Genomic DNA, 21,751 nt, shown 5'->3' on the forward strand with positions numbered 1-21,751 from the left:
TTAATTTTGAGGCTCGTAGTCACAGGAGAGATGCTAGCAATCAATGGACAGGAACAAAGAACACCCAAGGGCAAAATCCTGAGCCAAACTCGTGCAGAGCCAGGGAGGTGATCTTTACGCTCAAAGCACCTGTTTTCCATGTTACTCAACCCTGATGCACCTTTCATTTTCACTGAGTATTACTATTTAAAAACAATGTTTGGTAGTTCCAAGTTTTTCATGATCTTATTATCGAATATAACTACTGTTTGAATAGTGAGCGTTGTCAGTTGCCATTCATATAAGGCCAACAGAGTTATTAGCAAAATAGGAGAGTAGAATAATTTCAGAACAAAAACATTTCAGAACAAAAAGAATTCTCTAATATAAGCAGGTGCCATACTTATGAGCCAGGCAGCATATTTTATGAGTTACCATATTTTAACAGTGTTGAAAAAATAAAACAAAACAACAACAAGACAACAATGCAACAATTATAACCTAATGGCTGAGCTGACATGAGACTAAAAAGAGATCTCCCTATACCTAGCTATTAGATTACTATGGTCCAGGACCAAGTTCCAGTTTGACCCCACTTAATCTTGAATTATGATTCTGAACCATCCTTCAATTTACTAAACATTTATGTGGCATGAATTCTGTCAAAACATTCTTCCAGTGACACAACTGTACCTTTAAAGGTACTTTCTCAAGATGTGTGTGACGATGATGGTTTTATGTCTCTCAGCACTACTAAAGCTACAATTGTAGCAAAATGGCCTATACATTTACAAGAGAGGGCAGAGATTTAAACCAGAGTCTAATAAGCTTAATGACTATTTTTTTGTATTGATAAAGGGTCACAAAATCTTTCTACACAATGCAAGCAGCAACTTAAATGTACGTAACCCTGTATAAATTCAAATTGAAGTGGTTAGAACATTTTATATTGAAGAGATCAAAGCAGACCTAAACTCCACAATCTTACACTCTATCACTTCATTACTTAACATTACTACAGTATAATCCACACTGTAAAATGGATTTTACTGTACAGGAGAGTAAAGTACTTTTTATTATTATTACTTTATATGAACACACTAAAAGTAAGACTGTGAATGTGTCCAGTGTTCACAGAGTTAATAGAATAGAAGGGACTGCCAGATCTGTTCCCAGGAGAATCCACGAGGATAACAGCATTGGGAATTCTGTCAAAGAAAAATTTAACTATCCAAGGGCTACAAGGGTCTTGGGAATCTTATAAAATATTTACAAGCATTAGTCGTGTTTTAGACAAAAATTAAAGCATGTACAATACATATTGCAAGTAACATTTAAATGCTTTAAAATGTGATATTTTAACATCAGCATCAATGCATAAAAGAAAATCCTAATTTGATTTCAAAATTCTATGAGTTAATTGCAAATCTTAGAGTCTTTTGAAGAAGTAGACTAGTTTTAAATTCCTTTGCTGGAACTAATATTTTAAAAAAGTTTCTATCACTGTTTAAAGAAGAGATTTGGTTTCACTTTAAATCCCTACTAATTATAGCATACATATAAAAAAAGTGCATGTAAGTTTGCACAATTAAGTCAGTTAAGCAGATGCCCAGACTCAGAAAAGATAACATGGCCACCATCCCAGAATCCTTTTTGTCTTTTGTACTAGTTTTGCTTATGGAAAACAACATCAGGACACTGGTCAATGCAGAGGAGGAAAGGTTCACCTGGGCAGTCAGCCAGCTTAGTTGGTCCTTTAGCAGTACTGTCTATCATGGGATCAAGTGACAGAGGGAGTTCATTTTTTTCATGTGGTCAGAGGCAAAGAGATGAAGGGGCCATGCCCCTAGTGACTTAACTTTTTTCCACTAGGACTTGCCTCTGAAAGGTTCTACCACCTGCAGCAGTGAACCTTTAAATTTAACATGAGCCTTTGCAGTATATTCCAGATCCAGCGACACTGCCTCCCCTTCCTGGGTAATCTGCTGACCCAGCAGCTGCTTTGGAATTCTTTCATGCCTTTTCTTCCCTTTTGTTGCTGGTAATCATTTCTTCATTGTTTTATCACGGTATTTATGTGAGATGGCCATGCTGACACAGTCAGTCCAGGGGTGATGGGCATTCGGCTGTTTCTTACTTCAGCAGCTATGACTGCTATAGACTTATATAATCCAAGCATCAACAAGCTGTCAGACAATGCAGTTAGTTTTGCTGGGGGCATGCCTTGCCCCAGAGTATAACTCTGTCAGTATTTGGTATAATTTTTCATTTTAGCCATTCTGGAGAGCATGTAATAGAGTACTGTGGATTTAATTGTATTTCTGATGATTTATGGGACAGACCACATATTTATTGGCCATTTGGTTATTTTTCTTTGTTAATTTTTTTTCTTTTTTTTTCTTACCAATTTTAGGGCTTATTATGAACATGAGTCTTTTGTTTGTTATGCACACTGCTCAATTTGTGTTTGAATGTGTAATCTTCAACTCTTAGCTGCATTCTTCATGGGTTTTGATCAAAGCCTAATTTTAATACAATCAAATTTATTTCCCTTATACTATTATATTGTTTCATAGAACTTTTTTTTTGCTTTTTTTTTTTTTTTTTTTTTTTTTTTTTTTTTTTTTTTATTTTTTTTTTTTTTTTTTTTTTTTTTTTTTTTTTTGTGAAAACCTTAATTGTTCACATGCAGACCTACAATGCATTTGGAAGTAATTTGTGTGCATGGTGGAAGGGAAGGCATGTGTGACAACCCATTCCTTCCCTCTGACTTCGAGCCCACAGAATGCTCTGAAAAGACCATTCCTTCTCACCATTCTACTCCTTAGACATCAAGGAACCAAGCACTTCATGTGCTCGCTGAAGGAGTGGTCATATGGTATAAGATGGTTCTAACCTTCAGGAGTAATTTGGAGCAGAATGCTTGAAGCCTTATTTTAAGTCTTTATGACCTGTATACCTTACAGGTATACTACTGACATAAAGTAGGGAGACAGATTAACTTATTAAAATTTAAAATATCTGTGAGGAAAGGGAGTTTAGTACTGTTTTATTGCAAAACTGAGTTTTATTTCCCAGACATGAGAAGTAAAATTTAAGACCAACCAAAACCTCAAAAAAATTGTTTTTTGTATGGAGCAAAATTATATGGTATTAATTAAGGACTATGAGTTATAAGAGAAAAAAAAAGATAAAGATCAAAATAGTGTGCAGTAGAGATCTAAGGCTAACTACTATAGACGTCCTTGAACTGATTTGGATGTGAGAAGGTTGTTCTTAATGTAAAATTCTAGAACTTTTATTTGGTACTTGTCTTAAATACAGTCAATCCATGGCATTCTCCCCTTCCTTCCTTAAACACCCCTCTCACCCACTATTGCTGTATTTTAGAACACAGTAATAGTTCAACCCCCATGCCCAGAAAGCTGAAAGCTAAAACAAAACACTGATGCTCAAATTCCCTTGGGTTAATGAGATTGATCTATGACTGTGGAGGCAAATTATGAAATACTATCTTAGGGTAAACCAACTATATAGCTGGAGTTGTGGTATAAGGTTCTCATGCATGCAGAGCTGTTAGGTAAAATATGTTACATTTGGCTATATCTAACTTCAAAAAGGAAAGTGCTGTTCCTTAATATTGTGATGTTTGGAAACATTTTGTTTCCATCAGGGGTTTGCAACTCTAAGTAATCAGAAGCCAGGGTGATGCTAAAAAAACCATATATTGTATAGAATAGGCCCCCAAATAAAGACTTATCCCCTCAAAGTGTAAGCTGTACAGTGATGGGTACACTCTACTTGAAGCAAAAGTAGAATCAGCGTTAAAAGAAAAGCACTTAAGTTCAAGTATAAGAATTCAGTTGGTGTTCAAAGTGATGGAAGGCCAAGACAGACAAGCATGCTTTAAACTTGAAGTGAGAGAACTTCTGTTTGAAATGTAGCATTCTATAGTTGAATCTTCAGTTATGTATTAAAAATTTAAAGATATATATAGATATGTATATGTATTAGATATAGATATATTTCACTAAACTTTGAAAGGAATTTGAAGCATGCAGAGTAAATTCCTGTTTGTTTACTAAATGTAGCACTAGAATTAGTTAACCCTAAAGTTTTTTCAACTTAAAGTTCTGCAACTTAAATTCGGGATGCTTAAGTAGACCTCTTGTTTGCCATTAAGAGGGAACAGACATCTATAAATAAAAGAATCACAGCTATGTTCCTGTGCTGGGTCTTATATTAGATATGCTAAATTTAGTCAGATTAATATTAAACATTTCATGTTCATGTGGCCTTGTGTAAGATGAAATGGATACCTGAAGCATTTTCCTGGATTACAGTACTGTATACCAAATGCTTCCTAATGTTCCTACCATCAACAAGTCATTTATCAGCAGAAGCCTCAGTGACAAAAGATGATTCGTTTCTACTTTTTAACAGTGTAGTAAGCTCTGTAGAGTAAGAGAATGAGACAGGTCTGGAGTGATGGAGTTAGGGAAGTGACTGGAGTTAGGGATGTGACTCATCTGAAAATAAATTATATTTAACTGTTTCAACTACAGGGTAAAGAATTGTTTTTAGTCTAAGAATGAAACTGATATACTTTATACATAAAAGATGTAGTATTTTACTATTATTGTTTCCTGGTAACATTGTTTCAAAATAGTAAACTAGGACCAGTTTGATTAATAGTTAAAGAATATCAGAAGAGTAAAGTCTTCAGTGAATCTAGAATTGTCAATGGTACTAAAAAATAACTTAAAATTTTATGTTGTAGTTTCTTTAACATGCTAAATAGCTGTAGCATTTAAGCTATTACAATGAAGAAAACACACGCCGTCATAGACAAATGTATGATTTATTTTTGGAAAAAGTAATTAAAGTTTTCCCAATAAAGAAGAGAATTAACACTAAGAGACCATACATACCCTGGTTACAAGTTGTGATCTCATTTTCCAGAATATGGATGTGTTCAACATGTACTCCAGAATATGAACTAGCATTTGCAATTCTGAAACCCCAGGTCACCTGTCGATGTAAACCCATAAATGATGAAATAAATATCTAGAAACAAGAATCCTCTAGAAGTTGCGGTCCATGACAGTGTTTATATAGAGCAATGCATTACAGACAAAGTGCTGCAATCATCACAGCCACTCGCTAGTTCCCACTGAGCTTCCTCATGATCTGGCTGTCTGCGGTCGCGTTCGTGAAGATACTTCCTACAACCACATGAGTACCCCAGAGACTGTGCCGGATCACCTTACAGCAGCCAAGGTCATCAACAGAGAATCCTAAATGCCGGTACCGCTCATCTGTTTCAAAAAGTGTGTTGTTTGTATATGGTCCAAAAAACTGGAGGAAATAAGAAATGAAGTAATATTTTCATTAGAAAGATACTATAAGAAAATTTATGTAAATGCAAATGTGTTTCACTGTATTCTTTAGCCAATAAAAAGTGACATGCAAACCCTAAACTATACTAACACACCCTTCCCGGTTCTTATGCATGCTGGGAATGGATAAGTTAGTAAATTTCAAGCTACCTAGAATTAAATGTATAGCATTATACAAACTTTAAAGATGAATGAAACCTAAGAAAATTATTTATGACTCATCTTCATCTTTTCTATAAAAGGAGACTAAAGGCAGATAAACTATTCTAGTCTATATGACACTGTACTTGACTGAGAAGCAGAAAGTATATATTTCTATCTTAAAATTAAAAAATGAATTTACTACTTCTTGTGATTGAAGTATGTGGCCATGACTATATAAAAACTTCCAAATAGTTATTTCTCTAATTTTTTGCACTTTATTATTTTCTTAACTTCAAAATACTTTGGTCTTTTAAGAAACTAGACTAGACCACAGTACTTTCTAAGCTTTCGCTTATAAAGAGTAAACATATATATATATACATATATACACACACACACACATATATATATATCATTAACAAAAACAGTACTGTATGTGTCTCCTAGAGTAGTGAAAGCAATGGATTTATAATAAGTCTAATTCTTTGGATAATATTTTGAGTTGTAAAAAAGTCTAAATGGATTTTTTTGTTTTGTTTTTGTTTTTTTAGCCAATAGGACAGTTATAATTTTATAGTAAGAACTGTATCTACTCCGTATAATATAACTTTCAAAATATATTTACTTACTGCCAAACCAGATGATGGGTCAATGAAGTCAGCCCAGTATCCTTCAGCCCGAAGAGCATAGCAAATTTCCTTAGCACCATTAATGAACTACAGGGGGAAAACGTGAAGTCAGTGCTCAACCCAGCAGCACTTATATTGGTTTATAATTCTTAAAATAAAATGATAAATGAGCATCTTTTGCTTCAAAGAAAACTATCAGATTAATAAAAAAGACAAATTAAGACTGTAAAGTCATATTTTCATGACTTCAAAACATGGTTAATACCAGTTTATCCTCTATAATAAAACTTAAATGTTGTATTTTTCTTCAAATTTCTTTTATTTATTTCTTTACAAAGTATATCTAAATCAGTTCTGTACTATTAACTCATATGTCTTAAATTTCAAACTATAGGTTACTTTTTGTATAATGAAGATCACAAACAGATAAGCAAAAAGTAACAAAAAAAAAAAAAAAATAGAGCTCACCTATCTAGGGTTAAGAGAGGCTGTGAATCAGGGCTAGAGAGACGTCCCGGGGTTAAGGGCTGCTCTTCCAGAAGCCCTGAGTCTTAGCTGCCGCATGTCAGCTTACAACTGTCTACCATCCCAGCTCTATCGAATCTGACTTCTTCTTCTGGCCTCTGTGGGCACCAGGCACAGACATAACTGTAGCCAAAACACCCATAGATAAATGAAGTTGGGAAAGATTCAATTATTGTGTGTCCTTCAAATGTATCTATCTGCCCATAAAGTCACAAAATATTTCTGGAAAGGTAATTAAAAATCAATTAAAATGGGACTGTGACATAGTTCAATCACGGAGTCTACCCAAGGTCCGAGGATAAATCACTAGCATATTATATAAAACATAACAACAAAATCTGAATATATAGGTAGTTGGAGCAGAGGAATAAACTTGTGAATACCCCATGTACAGATCAGGATTTTGGTTTTACTATTTACTATCTTGATTTCTATGGTGTTCTTGCCAACTAGAACTGTAAGTAGTAAAAAGCTGATGTCTAGACTATCCTGCTGACAAAAAGCAACAATGGATGTCTAAAACCCAAGGGCATATCTTTAACTCTAGTCGCAACAGAGAGACTAAACTCTATATCCTGTTGAAAGCTATAGACTGATCAAAATATGCAGGGCAACTATTCTTATGCTTCAAAAGTCCTGGTCTTTGAGAAAATGGGAACAAATGTCTACCTTTATCTCTAGAAACATATTTAAAAGCATGAAGTACATGCCAGTTTTTATCAACTTGATACATGCTAGGGTCTTCTGGGAGGATGAGAAAATGTCTCCATCACATTAGCCTGTAGGCAAGTTTGTGGGGCATTTTCTTGATTAATGATATACATGGGAGGACCCAGCCTATTAAGGATGGTGCCACCCCTACACAGGTGCTGTTGGGTTATATAAGAAGGCTGCATAAGACAAAGCAAGCCAGTAAGCAATGTTTCTCCATGGTGTCTGCTTCAGTTCCTGCCTCCAGGTTCCTGCTTTAAATCCCTGCCCTGACTTCCCTCAGTGTCACCTGTGATCAGGACATGTAAGCCAGGACAGAGTGAAATCCAAGCAAAGTGGTGATGTCACCGAGTTTAGGAGGTAAAAAAGTAAGAATTCTGGACCGCTGAAATACTTGCAATCCATCTGGGCAGACTAGTGCAAAGAGGTATACACACATCAGGCTCCTGAGACGTACTCTGGTTATTTAGCAAAAAGTTGAGTTGAGTAAGCAATAGGCAAGATTATTCTAACAGGCCTAGCAAATACCCATTTGAAACTTGAGAACTGAAAGATAATTTGCAGGCACATAGGCCAGGGAACATGGATTTCTGGTCCATCAAGAATGAAGAGACACAGCACTTCTGGCATTTAGCTGACACTGACTCTAATGGTCAAGACTCAGGAATGCAGAATATATTCTACACCAAACACTAGCAAATTATAGTCCCAGAGCAAGTCAAGGCTGTTTGGATAAGTCATTTTACTGACACAGCCACATCTGTTCATTTATTTAATGTCTATGGTTGTTTTAACAGTGTAAAGCAGAGCTTGTAGCTGAGATGGATTGAGTAAGATGTCTGTAATACCCAAGTCCCCCATCTAAGGACTTATTTTCTATGGTTTTTGTTATCTGTGGTCAACTGCCCTCAAAACACACTAATCTGGAAATCTTAGAAATGATTAAATAATTCATAGGCTTTAAATGTCTAGGCATGCTGAGTAGTGTGATTAAAATCTCACAGTACCTGGCCAACCTGCCTGGGATATGAACCATCTCTTGGCCCACTGCATCCATACAGATGCTATCTACCTGTGAGACAAGTAGTAACTGTCTTGATTATCAACTTGACTGTGGAGGTAGCCCAGTAACTGTGCAGAGTAGCCATTATTTTCCTTAATAATGACTCCACTGTGCAATACCAGTGATACTTGCAATCAGCACACATCAAAGAAAAAACCTTTTTTAAGCAAAAGGCAAAAGTATAAAAAATATTTTGAAAGAAACCATATTACATAACTGTTTATAATAACTTATTCTGGAGTATTAGTGATAACTGTGAAATGTGTGGCTGGCATAAACTCAGCTCTATCATAGGCTTATAAGTACACTCTAATCAAAGTTCTGGTCTTGCTCTTATCCTCAGTGGACAGAGAGGACAACTGGAACTTGTTAAGGTTTATAGGAGGCTACTAATGAGGCAGACCAGACCAAGCCAGAATGGAATTATTCACACTACTGCCATATAACTAGTAATCAAACTGAAACTAAAATAGTACAGTCTTCAAAAACAGCCAGAAGACTGACAGCAACCAATAAGAAGGGGCCTTGTACACCTGAGCCAGCACGATAACAAAGCCCTCCCTATTCTGTCCCTGTTAAGAAGTAACTTGGACAGAGCCAGTCCACTCCTTGTTCTGCTTCCACCTTCTTCAGCCTCTCCCTCTACACTGCCAACTTCTTCTGTTCAGCTTTCAAAAAGCAGTTGACCTGCCTTACAGACTAAGAAAGGCAGTTATTTAAGGAAACTGGAATCTGACCTGCTTTCCTATTTTGACTCTCAACTTAACATACTACAAACTTAAGAGCATAAGTCCAGCCTCACTTCGGAGTAAGTTTTATAACACAAAGCTGAGTACCGTTCACTCACAGACTGCCAACTGATCACTCCATGCTCAGTAAGGCAAACTCAGAGTCACCATCACAGCGTTCGTTGTTTGCTTTCGGTCTATAAGTGCTGCCTGTGCAGATGGCTGCGTGAGGTTTCTAACTCCCTCTGCTGAGGGCTGTGCCACTGCGAAGTCATTTGACTTAAACTGTAAGTTTACTTGCCACAAGTTTTCTTTTTTTCAGAATTACATTTATTATCATTAATTTTTTACACGTTTTACAAAAAATTGAGTGTGACCTCTACACAGGTGATAGTACCTACACTAATTTTTCTTTCCACATTTACTTGTAATCTGGTGATATATATTAAATAGTGCTGTATTATCAGCCACACTCATCATTAACAGCTGTTGCTGTATTTCATAATCTTTGTAAGTCTTAAAAGTAAGTCATTATGCCATATTCCAACTTAGTGAAAAAAGTCATTCCTAAAAACTAAAAAGAACAAAATAAAACAATACAATCAAGCATGTATAAAAGTTAACTAAAAGAATCTCATTACAATCATCAGCAAATGTATTACGATTTCTATTCATCAAAGACAAATACTGACATCTGGTGGAAAAAAGTCAGAATTGGACATGGAGAGTAAGTTACAAGTGGTTCCAACAAACTCATTAAAATACTTTAATTAAATTTTTTTCCACAGAAATTTAGCTTGTACAAGTGAAGTCTACACTTGTCACAGGAATCTGAACTATATTGGAGTCAATACCAAATTAGGTCAGAAGAATGAGCTCTGTGGTAGTTCACTATGTGACCAGAACTATACATTTATTAAACTTTTAATATGTAAATAAGATATCTGTTAATATTGCCTATTTTAATTCTCTTAAATCTGAAAGTATGTCTGTTTTTAGATAAGGTCTCTCTCACTATGTTTTCCTGGCTATCCTAGAACTCACTATATAGACCAGGCTAGCCCCAAACTCCCAGAGATCCACCTGTCTCTGACTCCTGAGTGCTGATATCAAAGATGCAGGCTATCAAACCAGCTTGAATAAAGTATGCTTCTATAGAATTCCATTTTAATTAGGATATAACAAATATGCTCACATCTGTTAAAACACTATGACGTGGTACATTTGAATAACATGTTATTACCATAAAATACTGCTGATTATGTAAATTTTAATACAGTATCACAAATGAAGAGGACCATCTAGTTAGCCCTAATAAGAAATACAATGCCTGAAACTGTCTTGCAAGGAAACAAGGAAGGGGATTTTTCAACTGGAGCAAGCTAAGGCACTCAAATGAGTCATTCTTAATCTATCACACAGAGGAATACTCTCTTGTCCTACAGAAAAATTCATATTACTCATCATCAATTTTAAGGTAATAATTATATAGTTTTAAATTATTAAATACATACATATATATATATGAAACTATACATATGAACATTTTATCTGACTGATAAAAAGAATGCTAAGGTAGAAGGTAAGTAAGGGTCATAGCATAAATATTAAGTTAATTTCTGGGGTCGGCTTATCATAAGCTTCTATAAAAATTTAAAATGACAGTAATTCAGCCACCTATCTAGGAGTCTATGGAGTTTAGTGCTCATAAAAATGGATGTAACAACGATTTTCACAGCTGTGCCAGTAACAGCAAAGTTGGATTTTCAATTCATAAATCACAAAAGAAGTCTTAAAATAACTTCAAAATTTTAGTTTACTCATAATACAATGCATATTTTATAAGAAATAAAATATATCTACATATACTGGTATAGAAAGGAATCAAAACCTATCTTTAGGCTAGAAGCAAAGGGCAGGAAAAAAGGTGCATACATTGTGGTATCCTGTCACACTGTTCAGTGTTATTACTTATTCTGTAGAGTAACTAGCTTGTTTCTCAGTATTTACTTGATATGTTACAGAAGGTATGGGGGAAATGCAGGAGAGGGACAGAGTGTTGGAGTAATATATTTTAGAAAAATTTGGAAAAGGAATAAATGGAACTAAATGTTTCAAGAATATTAAGAAAGGAGGCATTGAAAAAACATTATTTACTTAAGTTATGTCTGTGGCTATTTTGCCTCCATGTATGTTTGTGGGCGATATACATGTATGGTGCATATAAAAGCCATAAGAGGCCAATGGATCCTCTGGAACTACAGTTACAAGTCACCATGTGGGTACTAGATATCAAACCCATGTCCTCTGGAGGAGCAGTAAGTGCTCTTGACTGCTGGGCCATTGCTGCAACTCCTGAAAGTAGCATTTTTTTCCCCTTGAAAAATGATGTTATTTCTTCAGTGTTTGAAATACTTCACAGAACAAATACATACCAAAAACGACAATTTCTTTCATGCAAAAGATAGTAGTTGCATTGGCAAAATGCATTAGTGATAAGTCAAAGATTACCAGTATGTATTGGTGTTGGGTTAAGGAAAGGAAATTAGACTTCCTCTTCAGGTAGTTTAACAGAGAGTCTGGATTTCAATTCTTTACTTGTCTCCCTGTAGCTTTTGGTTTCTGGCTTATCTATAAATCTATCAGCTCCATGAGTCTGAATCTGTTCCTGCCTGAATATTGTTGTGTCTTATGTCCCTGTGTCCATGTGGCCCACAAAGGGCTTTCACTCTGTATTTACTTAATGGCACAGAAAAGCATCACATGGGGAAGGAATGAAGGATATTTTACAGAAACCTTTAACAGTTTTACAAGGATTAAGCCAGACTCTTACTGCCCCAGAATCAATCAGAAAAGCCAACATTCACTTATCAAATAATATCCATGTGCTGTTTCCAGCATTTATGGTGGTTATTTATTGTGTAGGTTTTCTTCCAAACTGTTGGCTGCTTTCAGCAAATCATCACCACGACACAAACATACACATTCATTATTCTGGGTTAGGGCATGAAAGAATACATAACATAAGATTACAGCTACACAGTAGTTTCGGTTGTTAACGTTGATAACATGGGAAATCCAAGTCAAGTAAGGTTGCTGCTATTTTGTTCTTTTAGAGGCAGGTTTAAAAAAAAACACAGGCTGAGGGGGCTGGAGAGATGGCTCAGTGGTTAAGAGCACTGACTGCTCTTCCAGAGGTTTTGAGTTCAATTCCCAGCAACCACATGGTGGCTCACAACCATCTGTAATAGGATCAGATGCCCTCTTCTGGTGTGTCTGAAGACAGCAACATAAAATATATATGTGTGTGTGTGTTATGTATGTGTATAAAATAAATAATTCTTAAAAAAAAATAAACACAAAATCCACTGACTCTACAGTAGGACAGCAGTCTAAATCTAAAGTAACCTCAATGTGCATTAATCCATAGAAGAAGGATTTTTATAATTATGTGTCACCACGACTGATGTGGTGGCATTTGAGTACAACATTACAAGGACACTGAAGAGTTACCTTCTCCAAGAGCACTTCTCTCTCAACCTCTACCTCTTCACTCCAGACAGTCATGTCATTTTCAGTTTTCTGGGTTACAGTCAGGATCATCAGTTTGCTATTAGCCATTTCTGGAAAAAGTGACTCAAAATCTAAAAATAATAATATAAATCCCAAGAAGAAAACAATTAGCTTTACACAAAGAGCTATAGAAATGACTTCCTCAGATAAAATTAAGTTACATTCTGCTAACTTCATTGCTGCTTTTGAAGAGTGAAATGAAAGCAACTTTACTACATAGGCTGAAATAGTGATATGAACAACCCTGAGGGTTAAGCTGTATCACACTGTTTTGCTTTTAACATCATTTTCAAATGAATTTATTATTAAGAGTTTTCTGACCAATGGCCAAAGTGGAGAGAATAAGTGACTGAATATACAGCCACCAATGGGCCATCTACACCGCACCAGCTCCCAGAATTCAGGAAGAATGGCACACACAGGATCTTCTGTCCTTATGAACTTAGAGAAGCTATGCACAAGAGTTGCACAAAATGAAGACTATTCCCATTTCAGCATGAAGCAGAGAGAGGGTCATTAGTCCCCACCTCTAACTGAGGAGGTACAGGCCATTGACAGCATCTAGGGGAAGATGGCTCAGTTTCCTTTAAGGATGTGGTTCCTGGTAGCTACGTTAAGTATGCTCTTGGCAGCACCAAATGGACTCCATAGTTTATTTTTTAAAAAGAGAAAGATATGGAGTATGGTGGGCTGGGAATAGTTCAGGTAGGAGATCCTCAAGAACAAAGAAGAATGGAGATGAATATAATCAAAATTCATTGTACGAAATTCTCAAAGATTCTTCTTTGCATATTATATATCAACTTATAAAAATCATAGTTACAAGAATAGAAACATGATGTTTAAGGGAGAAGTTACTATAAATACTATTATTCCTGTAATACTGAACATGAGTTCAGATGTCAGAGATCAAGCAATCATTTCTATCCAAACATTAAATATCAACACATGACCTTTCTAGTACTCTGAGTTGCTCCTTAAGCATATGAAGACATCACTACCATTATCTAATACACAATATGGAAAGCACAGCACCTCTCCGCAGCAGTTCTGGACATGTCTGGATTGCACACTCAACTCTGGCACTTTCAAAGTAAGTTTCTGCACTGTTAATTTCTTGCTCAACAGGGGCATCACTATCCTGTGGAAACAAGGAAAATTTTGAGTTTGAATAACATACCATATTTTTTAAGAATTTAACTATTTAAATTTTTATTTAAATATTAAATATTTCTCTGATATTCTGGCATTTGATAGGAACAGAATTTGACTAAGAAACTCGCAGAAATGCTGCAACAAGTTACCAAGTTACCTTCTGTGATATTTAGGTGACATTGAATTATTGTAAAATTGGGATGATGCTAATTTAAAAAATAAGTTGAATCATACAGCTTTGGACACAGAAAGCATTAAGGTAGCTATCCAGTTGAAATTTAGCCACATCTTACAATGTATTAGGCCCTTTGAGAGGAGTAGACAGTACTTAAAAAATAAAATATATTTTAAAGTCCATTTTACTCTCAAATATAACAGAGGTAGCAGAAGAAAAGCAGCACTTATAAAAACTGCAGTTCAACATGAAGTTGCTATAGTATTAAAGCTTGGAGGGAAGGAGGACAGGAGGAAACTGCTGTGCTAGGAGGATTCAGGAAAAGCTGGAATAGCACAACAGATGTGAGTGTTCCAGGTAGAATACAGGTTAGGAATTCAGGAGGAAAACAATGTAACAAAACAGGAAAGCTGCAAGCCCATTACTGCTGTTATTGTTTTTACTTTTCATATAAAGAAACAAAGGTTCAGAAGATTAAATGACTTCTCAAAGTCTCAAACTAAGGGCTACAGCCAACAGTTAAACCTAGATTTATTCTCTTTCCCTAGTCCATTATGCTGTAATATAATGTCCCTAAAAATGCAAGTAAAAGAAACAGGTCTTGAAGTCTGACAAAGTTGAAAGGACAGCAATAAGTTAGGATCAAATTCACAGAATGGAGCAATGTGATTCTGATACTATTTGTAGGGGCATACTAGAAAGGGGAGGTAAGATGGTCCTATAATAAATAAAATAAATATACTAATATTATATATAAATTATATATAATTACACAAATATATTAATTGTATAATTAATTAAATATTAAGTTAAACTATAAGTTGTCTTATATTTATTTTAAGATAGAGGAAGGATGGCTATACTATTCACATGACTGATTAGAGAGGGATAAAGACAAACTTTAAGGGGATAAAAGGACCACTTCAGTATTAAACACAAAATCTGGGACATACCAGATATCCAAATAAAGACATTCATTGGGCAAATGTCAGAAATAATATTGACTTAGGAATTAAAAATTTAGGAATTGAAAATGCCAATGAACTAGTGACTAAAGAATAACTTAAATGAGAAAACCGAGAACAGAATTTGTGAGAAAGATCAAGTATTTGGTACAAAGAACAAAGAAATGAGAGGAGTGAGCAAGAATCATTTGATATAAAAAGATCCAGGAAGCCAGAGACATCCCAATGTCCAAGCATCCAATACAATGCATACTTTGAGAGCCTAGTGACCAAATAATACAGCTTTATTTAAAAATCTGTCCCAGCAGGGGCTGCCAAGATAGTTAAGAACACGATTGTTCTTGCAGGCATCCCGAGTTCAGTTCCTAACCTCTACTTCAGGCAGCTCACAAGCACCTGTAACTCCAGCTAGCTCCAGAGGATCTGATGCCTCTTGTCTACATGGGCACCTGTACTCACGTGCATATACCCAAACTCAGACATATATACCACATAATTAAAAGTAAATCTATAAAAACAAACAAAAACTCAATTACTATCACAAAAACTGAACCAACCAACCAACCAAAAATCCTCTAGTTAAAACTATGTAGCAATGTTTTCTCTTAGGAGCTTGACCAAAACTCAGAAATATATGTAGCCTTCTATTTCCAAGAAGAACGGTGAGCTGGGCATGGTGGCACATGCCTTTAACACCAGAAATTGGGAGGCAAAGGCAGGTGAATCTCTGTGAGTTAGAGGCCAGCCTGATCTACAAAGTGAGTTCCAGGACAGCCAGGACTGTTACACACAGAAACCCAATCTCGAAAAAGCTAAAACAAACAAACAATAAATAAACAAAAACAAGAACTCCAGTTACATAATTCTAACACAGGGCTCAGGAAGTATTCTCATGCAAGCATGAGGATCTGAGTTTGGATTGTCAGCATCCACCTACAGAGCTACGCATGGAGGCCCATACATTTGTGCCCAATGTTGGAGGCCTTGCTAGCCAGCCTTAACAAAACAGAAAGCTCTGACACAGTGACAGATCCTGCCTTAAAGAGTAAGGTGGAGAAGCAACTAAGGAAGACACACCTGTATCAACTTTGGTCTCCACTCAGGCCCTCTTAAGCAAGTATACCTGCAAACATGTACATGTGTACATACACACACACACACACACACACACACACATACACTAAAAGGAAAAAAAAAAAAAACAAAAACCCTCCCCTAATCCTTTAGAGTTTTTTTTCTTTTCTTCCCCCCTAAAGTCAAACATTTATACTGCTTTCTTTTTAAGTTGTCAAAATATAATTGCCCCAGGTGGCCTGAATGCACAATGTAGGTCAGGCTAGTTCTGAACCTACAGAGATCTACTTCCTACTGGTCAATTACAAGCATGTGCCATCATAACTGCTCCATAATTTTAGAGCTACTAGAATTTTAGAAAGACAAGAAACCTTAGCCTTTGGCAATATAAAAAACAATTCAGCAGTCATATTTGGAATAAGTAGTTCCTAGAAATGTACTTTGGAAGAACTATTTAACAGAGATTAAACATGTAAACTGGATGGCGCCTGGTAAGCTGGTTATGCTTCTTTTATACCTACTGCCTCTTTTTTTACCTTCTCAATAAAATGTATGCGGTCACAGAAAAGCAGTGCAGCATTAATGTGAGAAGCAGTATTAGCACCAACCTGAAACTCATTCACATACTGTGCCATCACAAACTCGTGTCTTTCAGTTGAAAGAGGCTCTGCTAGAACATCAGGCAAAGTTTTCTGGGCCTGACTTTTCTTCTGTGAGGCAGTCCCATTGAGGTGACAATCGAAGCCTATATTCCCAGGAAGCTGGAATCTCTGGTCCTGAGGTCCAAAAGGTCCCATAGTTTCATCAGGCCATACTGTTCGAGAACCTGAAGGATACAGGGTCATACACAGTTAGTTAGTCTTCAGGTAGAAGAAATAGAAACTGGGGAGTTGTTAAAACAACAAAAATCAAAACCAGGGATGCTGTAGGGCTTTAAATGCCCTGGCAATCTTAAATCTCAGTAAAGTTTTTGAAGGAACACGAATTCCATGTTTAATCCTTTGGGACACATTAGGTTAAGCTTCTAAAAGCCTTTGGTTTTTTAGCATGACTTACAAATTTTGAAGTATGAAATGTATAATTTTTAAAAATTTTCTAATCACTACTCATCCTCTTTAAACAGCCTTGGACAATGACTCATAATTTAGAGACTACTGCTGAGAGAAATAATAAAGAATATTTATCAAGAAAGTACCATAATTAAAATTCTTTAGAATGATTAGTATGATAGTGATGCAAATAACAGATTAAAAGAGGCACTGAAGACGCCAGGTAAATTATTCAACAAATACATAATAAACATACAAAATGCTTGCTTTATTGACAAGATTTAGCAAAAACTGTAATTAGCAACATAGTTCACAGAATCAAGAGACCTGGTTCAGGAAGACTGTATGTCAGATGACAGAAAGTTCATAAAATCGGTTTTAGGACTGGTAAGATGACTCAGCAATTAAGAGTGCATACTGAGCTTAAGAAGTGCTAAATTCAGTTCCTCCACTCAAGTGGGGATGGCCACAGCTGCCTTAACTCCAGTTCCAGGGGACTGAATACTCTTCTGGCTTCTACCTCACATGCACACACCTGCACACAGACCCACTTCCATACACAGAATTAAAAATAAAAATAAAATCTTAACCAAAAAAACCAAAAAAACAACTAGAAGTTTTGGAACCAAGTGTAGATAGTATTGGACTTCCAAGGGTTCAATTTAGTTTTTGTTAGCTTTATGACAGTATGAATACAATATGCACTTAACATTGAATTTTGACATTTTGTTCAGGTAGCAACAGACTATACAATGATCTCTCTCAGCTGGGCAGTGGTGGCGTACACCTTTAATCCCAGCACTTGGGAGGCAGAAGCAGGTGGATTTCTGAGTTCGAGGCCAGCCTGGTCTACAGAGTGAGTTCCAGGACAGCCAGGGCTCTCCTGAGAAATCCATTTCTCTTGTTGTTAGGTAGTGAGCTGTAGTTCTTAGTCATGGGATACCTATAGGAAATATACAGTACACTGTGTACCAACCTATGATATTCTAGAGATTAAGTATATCAAATGTACTTTTAACTCATAATATTTCAATTATAATATGTTTACTGGCATATAATCCTATAAGGAACATTGTTTTAATGTATTTTTATAATATATTATCTTTCTGATATATCTAGGTGAACTTTAGTTTTAATGGAACCAAAGTTTAAGCTCCAAGAAAAAGTATTAGAGAAAGCACAAGATAAGGTTTTGAAACAAGTATATATATAATAAAAGCAGTAAATCTTTTACTTACATATATCTGGAGGTGCAGTGGCCACATGAGACTCATCAGAACCTGAAGATCCTGCAGTTGAAAAGGCTCTGGGATTGATAACTCTTTTCACTAAAGAACAAAATCCTGGGAGATAGGAAACCAGTCTGGCTCTGTTACAGAGCACCTAATAATAATAGAGAAATTGACAGTTTTTGGCTATAAATAATAAATTCTGACACATCTTCATATTGTATTTTATCTTTGAATGTGTGTACACACATGTGGTGTATGTGCATGTATGTGTATGATAGTTGCACAGGTGTGTGCTTGGGCACTCTCAGAAGGCTAAAGGAGAACAGCAGAAGTCCTGTTCTATAGCTCTCTTCCTTTTTGCTTTAGATGGTCTCTCACTGAGCCTGAAGATACTATGGTGGTCATCAGGTCCCTCCCCCAGTGAACTTCCTATCATCTCCCCCATAATGCTGGTATTACAAGCAGGTGCAGCCATACCTGGACTTTTACACGGGTGCAAACTCAAATTTAGGTTCTCATGTTTATACAGTAAGTTAACTCATCTCATTGTGTTGTATTTTTTAAAAACATACTACTTTACTACCTCTGTGGAGTATCTACTATGTGACAAACAATATGTGTACTCACAATTAAAACCAAAACACTTCTGAGAGTTGTCAGAATCAAAGAGGGCAGGCACATATGCCAAATCCTATCAAGGAGGCCATGCTGAGATGTAGGGAGGTCTCTGAGAATATCAAATGAACTGTCAGAGAAAGACTATCCAAACCATAACCTCCAACAAAGGCCACTGTAGTCTTGCTTCTGCAAATTAGTTAACACTTTTATGGGGATACCTAGCCAATAACTGCCTGTTCAACTCTGGACTGATGTTACCTGTTGAACCACAGGGCAAAAAACAATCCAACAAATGATACAACCTTCTGTATTTTATATTAAAAAACCCTTGACCCTTGTTTTTCCCCTGGGTTGCCTAGGGCCTACTTGGCTTGCCACAGTTCCTATAATCACTCTTTCACTCGCAGATAAACACTTTCCTTCAGATTCACCTTAGGTCACAACACAAATAAAGCAAACATTGAGATAAAAGTGTGTTTTTTCCAATAAAGATCACAAAGTGAATCTATAAATACTACCTTATTTAATAAAACTAAAATGTAGAACAACTAGTAAGGTCCTTAAGCCAGAGAGTTGAGGATTTATCCTTGGACCTAAATGTTTCCTTTTCAACCCTTCCCTTTCCTGCTGCAGACTGTGCTAATCAACCCCCAAGCTACCTCTTACTTTGGTGGCAATGATCACTTTCCTTAATTTTGGCATATCTTTGAATTGTATTTTCCGATCTTACATTTATTTCCGAGTTAAATTGTTGAATATGTAAATATGCATGGACAGATTCTAGCAGAATACTTAGGTTAGAATACTTAATGTAGAAGTTGTCAGATGATTTCCAAATACAGCTGATGGGAACTAATGTTTCACTGTAACACAGGCATAGCCACTCACTTATGTATTGTCTATGACTACTCCTACACCATAAGATCAGCATTAGCCTATTTGCTTAGCTTATTTGCCAACTGGCCATTTACATAAAAAAAAAATACTGACATCACCTGGCCTGGATTATCAGGAGTGAGTTACCATACAGTTATGAATGTCCATATTTCAAAGTTTAAACACACTGAAATATGTCTTTCACATGAAAAAAGGGGTCTTTAGTTACAGCCATTTGTAGATAACTAATGTCCTCTGAACATACTAACTCAGCTGCAGTATCTTCTGACTTGACAAGAGAGCAGACCTGTGCCTTCACCGAGAGTTATGTAACTTGGGAAATTTTATTAAAAGTTTTTGAGTTTCAAGAAAAAGAGGCTAAAGTTTGAAATAGTATATCTAGAAGAGTGGCAAGTTCAGTTTGTCCAGATGCTAAATATGGGCATTTTTTTAACTCAGGATGTTATTAAAGACATATGTATATTCATATTTCACTACTAATATCTGCCCAGAATATATAACACTTATAAGACAACACAAACCCTTATGTACATCTAAATGGTAACATTTAAACTTAGTATAAACATCATTCTAACAAAGAATTGCTACCTTTTGATAAACTCATCCTACTGTCTTCATTAAAACAAAGTAGAAATATCAGCATTCTATTCTATTTCACCTAACCTCCCTCCTTTTAGAGTATCAGAGGCCTCTTCATATCATGCCCCTTCAGGGCAGGTTGATAAAAATTCACCTTAAAACTCATACTGGTAAGCTGGGCGGTGGTGGCACACGCCTTTAATCCCAGCACTTGTGAGGCAGAGGCAGGTGGATTTCTGAGTTCAAGGCCAGCCTGGTCTCCAGAGTGAGTTCCAGGACAGCCAGAGCTACACAGAGAAACCCTGTCTCGAAAACAAAAAACAAAAAACAAAAAATCAAAAAAAAAAAACCCTCATACTGGGAGTCTCCTTTTAGGACTTGTCTCTATAGTCACACCTTCAATCATTTTGCAACAGGAACACTACCTCAACTAATTGTTGCCATATTAATTTTTCTACTACAGCTCTCATTAAATTATAACTTAACTGAACTTAAATTACTGAGTACAGCATTTAAGATTCCTAAATATTTCTTTATTTTCCAATCCAACTTCACCTCCTATATTATGTCCCTTGCACATCTTACATTCAGGTGGACAGAAATGACACCCCAATATTTAAAAAATGTACATCTTACATTCAGGTGGGCAGAAATGACACTCTAATATTTAAACAACTCAGAGGGTTAAAAGTGTATGTATATATATGCCTGATCTTCTAATTTAAACCTTTGATGATCTAAATTCCACTCATCTCTCAAAACTCAAGGTAAACATTTTTCCTATTAGGTGATCCTAAACTCGGATTTTCTCTTATGCATGGATCTCTCACGTCAAGCTTTCAAAAAACTATTATGTGCTACTTAAAAAATGTTTGTCTGAAAGTAAGGATGTGTACCACATGTGTACCTGGGGTTTGATGTGGCCCAGAAGTGGGCACTGGTCCCCCAGAACTGGAGTTTAAAGAAGGTTGTGACTAGGTTGTGAGTGTTAGGAATCGAGCTTGGGTCCTTGGCAACACCAGTCGGGTGGTCCTAAGAGCTTAGCATCCTTTCTTGCCCCTATTGGGCGTTTCTTCTATTAAAAGCCTTCCTATTTCTTATGTCGTTTACTTATGAACTATCTAAGGTAGGATGTGCATAGTATTTGGGCACTTATAGTTAAGTCTGGGAGTGTGAATTCGAACTTCTGTGCTTTTGTAGAAATTATAAAGTCACTTACTATACTATTAACTTCAAAACTTCAGTTTAACCGAAGG

General features: G+C 36.1%; 1 protein-coding gene across 4 annotated transcripts in view; it reads right to left on the reverse strand.

Moving 5' to 3' along the window:
- Window positions 1-4,821: 4,821 nt before the first annotated feature.
- Window positions 4,822-21,751, reverse strand: part of Mmadhc (metabolism of cobalamin associated D) — an 18,147-nt gene continuing 1,217 nt past the window's right edge. For all 4 annotated transcript variants that reach the window (XM_031370196.1, XM_031370194.1, XM_031370195.1 and 1 more), the window contains exons 3-8: window positions 18,408-18,552; window positions 16,729-16,946; window positions 13,787-13,892; window positions 12,692-12,822; window positions 6,152-6,238; window positions 4,822-5,337 (exon numbers count right to left, since the gene is read on the reverse strand). In XM_031370196.1, coding sequence (XP_031226056.1) covers window positions 5,143-5,337; window positions 6,152-6,238; window positions 12,692-12,822; window positions 13,787-13,892; window positions 16,729-16,946; window positions 18,408-18,552 — 882 coding nt within the window. In that variant the 3' untranslated portion in view covers window positions 4,822-5,142. The remainder of the gene's footprint in view (window positions 5,338-6,151; window positions 6,239-12,691; window positions 12,823-13,786; window positions 13,893-16,728; window positions 16,947-18,407; window positions 18,553-21,751) is intronic.

Source organism: Mastomys coucha, unplaced genomic scaffold, assembly GCF_008632895.1.
Source record: "Mastomys coucha isolate ucsf_1 unplaced genomic scaffold, UCSF_Mcou_1 pScaffold15, whole genome shotgun sequence".
NCBI classification, from domain to species: domain Eukaryota; kingdom Metazoa; phylum Chordata; class Mammalia; order Rodentia; family Muridae; genus Mastomys; species Mastomys coucha.